The 6,000-nt window shown below is 46.9% G+C and overlaps 1 protein-coding gene across 1 annotated transcript in view; it reads right to left on the reverse strand.

Moving 5' to 3' along the window:
• LOC138097474 (laminin subunit alpha-3-like) overlaps positions 1-1,985 on the reverse strand; it is a 173,431-nt gene extending 171,446 nt beyond the window's left edge. Inside the window, exons 1-3 of the mRNA XM_068993656.1 lie at positions 1,959-1,985; positions 1,847-1,910; positions 1,219-1,763 (exon numbers count right to left, since the gene is read on the reverse strand). Coding sequence (XP_068849757.1) covers positions 1,219-1,763; positions 1,847-1,910; positions 1,959-1,985 — 636 coding nt within the window. The remainder of the gene's footprint in view (positions 1-1,218; positions 1,764-1,846; positions 1,911-1,958) is intronic.
• Positions 1,986-6,000: the final 4,015 nt, after the last annotated feature.

A 6,000-nucleotide genomic window follows, 5' to 3' on the forward strand; every position in this document is an offset into this window, starting at 1 on the left:
GGTATTTTCTCAGTGACGACAACCACAAAATTCAAGTATTAATGTAAAACCAACTTTGAATAGCTATATCATGCTGCTAAACTACACTTGTCAAAAATAATTATATATGATTAGTACTTGTTTATTTATAACTAGTTATACACAATCACAAATAAAACATTTAGAGAATGCAAAATTTGGAGTTGTTACTAAAGAAAATTAAAAGCATGTTTATTTCTACTTTTATATTTATAGTACACACAAATTAATGTCATACATGCATATCATTTATAAATAAATTAGCATCTATTTCATAAGAATATACTGCATGTTCAACAATTTTTCAAAAGACTTTCTAAAACAGACCTAGCCTCCGAATGATAATGTTTTCCTTTGGGAGCCCAAACTCTGAAATTACTCCCTCTTCCGGCAATCATTTACTCAGCAATACTTCAGGAGACAGGGAGGGAGGCAGTGACCAGCTTGGTTGGTAAAGAGGATTTAGAGTCAGGACTGGGTTCAAACCCAAGTGTCCTCTATGAAGTATCCGCATTTGTTAACCTTTCACCTGATCAGTGCCCAGAGTAGCGTGACGCTCATGTGTAAGGACCTGGCACACCTCCAGACGCTGATGAAGCACCAGTGATACCGGCATCCACACAGGAGTTTCCAGTAGGAGCCTGATGGACTTAGTACCCTTGTCTCTACCTGGTCCACTTGGCCCAGAGACTCTGGATGGTGGCAGTACTTCAGGTTGTGAGGTGAGCTGCGTCTTTCTGGGGACACCGGAGTGGTAATACTGATATAACTCAAAGGTTTCTCTCTTTAAATATACCAGGGGATCTAACTGCTATTAACTTCTCTTCATAAGGTCAGGGAGATGAAGGGCCTGGACGGAGGGGCGTCGGTGAGGCCCTCGGGGACTCAAGGCCCCGCCGGGCGCTCCCTGGGTGACGGATGCAGCAGGGCTGGACCACCGTTCAGGCCATCCCAGGAGTGCAGCTTCGGACTTTCTCCTGGGCTCGCCCAAACGGAACCTCAGCCCTTCACCTCGCGTGCTTCACCCATCCCGGCCTCGAGCGGCTTGTCCCCGAGGGCACCGCGCCCACCTCCGGAGGCCGCGGAGCCCCGCAGGAGTTCCCCAAGAGAGTGCGAGGGAAAGGGTCCGACCCCTTCGCCTCAGGGTGGCTGCCCCGCGCGGGGAGGGAGCCCGCCGCCCGCGGTTCCCCGGGACCTTACCTGGATGGTGTGGCCGCTGCCTGGGGCGGTGGGACCCCCCACCAACTTGCAGTAGAGCTCGGGCCGGGGCCGCGCGCCCCCGGGCTCCCGCTCCCCGCAGGTGGCGGTGGCCCAAATCCTGGCCGCCTCGGCCAGGTTGAAGTAGGGCGGGTGCAGGCTAAGCCGGGCCGGGGCCGGCGGGTGTCGAGCCGCCGCGCACCCCGCCTGCACCAGCAGCAGCGACAGCAGCGGCAGCACCGACGCCGATGTCCAGTCCCGAGCCCGCCCGGCCGCTGCCATCCCGCCGCGCGCGGTCCTCCTGGCTGGGCGGCCCGCGGAGGGGCTGGGGACCCCGCGGTCCCGCGAACGACGCTCACGCGACGAGCGAGCGCCGCCCGGGCGTGGGTGGTGGCGGCCGATGCGCGCCCACGCCCCACGCGCCGGGTGCCGGCGGCGAGGGGGCGGCTCCTCGGGGCTGGAACGTGCGGCGGCCGCAGCGGGCACCCGCCCGACCAGGAACTGACAGCGCTGGGCCTCGGCCCGAAGACTGCGGCTCCGCCAGCGCGCTGCAAACTTCGCGGGCGGGGAGGGCCAGAGGCGTGTCCCGGTTCCCACCCCCGCGGCTGAAGGGAGTCCCGGACCGCCCCACCTTCCCACCGCCCGGGCAGAGATCGGGTAGTCCGCTTCTCCGGAGCCTCTAGGTGGACCTCGGACTAGGGGCAAGGAGGCTCCGGCGAACGGGGTGAGACAATAGCTGCCACCGCCTGCAGAACCTCCACCAGAGCCATTGTGGGTTCCCGGATGAGTTTCAGTTGTCGAAGGACAAGTCCCGTCAATTCTCAGTCACTGGGCGCCAACAAGATCTATGGCACTCAGACACATCCTGAGGGTGGGATCAAAGGCGCTCCGGGGAACTGGGAGTGGCTGAAGGTATACAACTTAAAGACAGCCACTAGGGCAAGCTGTAGTTTGCCAGGCTGTAAAGCCACCTCACTGGAAAGACTGATGCTGAAGTTGAAGCTGAAATTGTTCCGCCACCTGATGTGAAGAGCCGGCTGACTGGAAAAGACCCTGATACGGGAAAAGATTGAAGGCAAAAGAAGAAGGGAGTGGCAGAGGATGAGATGGTTAGATAGCATCACTGACTCAATGGACATGAATTTGAGCAAACTCGGAGAGATGGTGAAGGACAGGGGAGCCTGCCGTGCCGCAGTCCATGGGGTTGCAAAGAGACACGACTTAGCCACTGAACAACAGCAAACAAACCTACCTTGGGGGAAATCCTTCAGAGGCCCCATCTGCTGTGTTTTACAGGTAAACAGCAATGTTGAGCATATTACTCTTAGCTGTCACATAGCCTCTGAGTAGAGGACAATAACCTCCCATCTCCCAGGGCTGAGGCTTGGTCTTGTAGGAAAGACACTTCACCAAAAAGGAGATGACACAAGCCCTCTAACAGTTGGAGGAGGGTGTCATTGCTGCAGGCCAGGACCGACAAAAGTGCCTTGAGAAAGAAGAGCTACAGCTTCCAAAGATGGAGAAGCAGAAAAGAGGTACGGTTTGACAGCGCTCCTGGAACAAAAATTGAGATGAAGATTAAAATGGAACAGTTGAAAGAAGAGAGCGTGTCTATTTAATCTTATGTTCTTCAAAAACAAACAGAAGGAGAAAGGGATTTGTGGGGATAACACAAAACTTCAGACTGATCAATTGACTACATAAAAAAATGTGTGCACCAACAAGCAAATAGAACAAATCGAAAACAAATAGAGGAAAAAATGTATATCATAAAAGACTTGTGATTAATGACTTTAATATATAAAATGCATTTACAAAATAATTCAAGAAAGCTGAAAAATAGGGGCTAATAGATCTAACAACTGACAGGAAAATAAATTTGTTAAGCTAATAAACATATTAAAAAATTGACCTTCTGAGAATTGAAATGCAAACATAGCACCAATAAGATTCATGTTTCACCTAGCAATTGGCGAAGACTTTTTTTTTAATGATAAAACTGAAAGTTGAAGAAAATTCAAGGAATTAATTCTAACACACTTGGTAGAAGTGAAAACCATATAACCTTTCAAGAGGGCAATTTTTGCAGTGCTTAGCAAATGACTTCATCTTGCATATATTCTGCCTTCCTTAACAATTTCACTTGTATAGATTTATATCCAGGAAACGGTTAAGGAAGTTTGCTAAGATTTAATGGCAAGGATTTAGCAGAGATACTTATAATTGTTTTAAGCTTGCATGCTAAGTCACTTCAGTTGTGTTCGACTCTGTGACCCTATGGACTATAGCCCACCAGGCTCCTCTGTCCATGGGATTCTCCAGGCAAGAATACTGGAATGGATTGCCATGCCCTTCTCCAAGGGATCTTCCCAACCCAGGGATCGAACCAGCATCTCTTATGTCTCCTGCATTGGCAGGCAGATTCTTTACCACTAGTGCCACCTGGGCCACAGCAGTTTTAAGCTTGCTGCTGCTGCTGCTGCTGCTAAGTCACTTCAGTCATGTCCGACTCTGTGCAACCCCATAGACAGCAGCCCACCACGCTCCCCCATCCCTGGGATTCTCCAGGCAAGAACACTGGAGTGGGTTGCCATTTCCTTCTCTATGAAGTCATTAAAATGACGTTATAGAAGTATTCTTTCTGACATAGAAAGATGTTTACAATATTTTAATAGAAAAGAAAAGATGTAAAATAATACATATGTACAAAAATTAACCATATTTCTAAACACTAGAAACAAGCCGTCCAAAAATGAAATGAAGAGCCATTCCATTTACAATATTCAAAAAGAATAAAAGTCTTAGGATTTAATTTAAGAAAAGAAGTGCAAGACTTTAACATTTAAATAGTGTTAACATGTAACCCAGCAATTACAATACTAAGTCTGCATTCAAAAGAACTGAAAAATATATTCATACAGAAAAAGTGTACATGGATGTTCATAACAACATTCATAACAGCCAAAAAGTGAAAATAATTCAATGCTTACTAACTAGTGAATAGAAAAACAAAATGTGGTATAACCATCCAATGCAATATCATCAACCATAAAAAAGAATGAAGATCTGATATGGATGTATCAGTAACAACATGGATGAACCCTGAAAAACATTACACTAGGTGAAGGAAGCCAGACACAAAAGGGCACATATGTAACGGGGAGTAACTGCTAACGGAAATGGGAATTTTTTTTTGAGAGGGGGGAATGATGCAAATGTTCTGGAATTAGATAGAGGTGATGCTAAATCTGAAACTCGAATACTTTGGCCACCTCACGCGAAGAGCTGACTCATTGGAAAAGACCCTGATGCTGGGAGGGATTAGGGGCAGGAGGAAAAGGGGATGACAGAGGATGAGATGGCTGGATAGCATCACCGACTCGAAGGACATGAGTTTGAGTGAACTCCGGGAGTTAGTGATGGACAGGGAGGCCTGGCATGCTGCGATTCATGGGGTCACAGAGTCGGACACAACTGAGCGACTAAACTGAACTGATGGTTGTATGACTGTGAATATACAATTGACCCTTGAACAACATGGATTTGAACTGCAAGAGTCCACTTATCCATGGATTTTTTTCAATAAATAGTTACTACAATACTTGTTGTTTAGTCGCTAAATTGTGTCTGACTCTTTGCTACCCCAGGGACAATACCCGACCAGGCTCCTCTGTCCATGGGATGTCCTAGGCAAGAATACTGGAGTGGGTTGCCATTTCCTTCTTCAACTATGTGCTCCTTGAAGCAGAATTGGGGATATAAGAACCCACCTTAAAGTTATTCTTGGATTTTCGACTGGGGGGAACAGTCAGCACCCCTAACCTCTATGTTGTTCAAAGGTCAACTCTAATACTAAAAGACACTGAACCATCCACTTTGAAAGTCAGTTTATGGTATATGAATTGCATCTTAACACAGCCATTATTAAAAAAGAATTTTTGCAGAACTGAAATATACATTATATATAAAAGAATGTATGAATGTGGTCATGTGCATACATGCATATGTGAAAGCATATTCAAAGAGATTTTGAAAGTTATACAAGAATATGTTCAAGAGTGAATAGATGTGATAGAAGGGACTTTGTGTATATTCTTTTTGCTATGTCTATATTTTAAAGTTTTTTCCGATCATGAACCTCTGCTCCTTTGCCCTAATAAGAACATTCACATTTTAATAAATCAATGAAAGCCCAGCATTGCCTGGAATAGTCCCACTGAGATGGTGTGGTTCTATGTAAATGGATGAAAGAACATTGTAAGAAAGTGAGACAGATTTTACTTTCTTTTTATAAAGTCCTTCCAGATAAGATTTTCTGAAGGAAAATATTCAACAAACAGCTAAGATTCCAAAATTATTTTATCAGTATGCAAATATGAAAGCAAAGTCTACATTGAAGACACTGTTCTCTACCCAGCCAGTAATTCCCCATGACACCAGGCCCGCTCACTGAGAGGTCGGAACCCCTAGCAGCAGAATCCACCATCTGTGGATGCAAATCAGCCCTTCTTCCTCATAGAACTTTGTATTTTGCTCTGGTGGTGGAGGTTTAGTCGCTAGGTCGTGTCCAACTCTTGTGACCCCATGGACTGTAGTCTGCCAGGCTCCTCTGTCCATGGGATTCTCCAGGCAAGAATACTAGAGCAGGTGCTGTTTCCTTCTCCAGGGAATCTTCCTCACCCAGGAACTGAACCCAGGTCTCCTACATTGCAGGTAGATTCTTTACCGACTGAGATGTAAGGGAAGCCCATTCAGTTCAGTTCAGTTCAGTCGCTCAGTCATGTC

This window comes from Capricornis sumatraensis, chromosome 21 (genome assembly GCF_032405125.1).
Source record: "Capricornis sumatraensis isolate serow.1 chromosome 21, serow.2, whole genome shotgun sequence".
Classification (NCBI taxonomy): domain Eukaryota; kingdom Metazoa; phylum Chordata; class Mammalia; order Artiodactyla; family Bovidae; genus Capricornis; species Capricornis sumatraensis.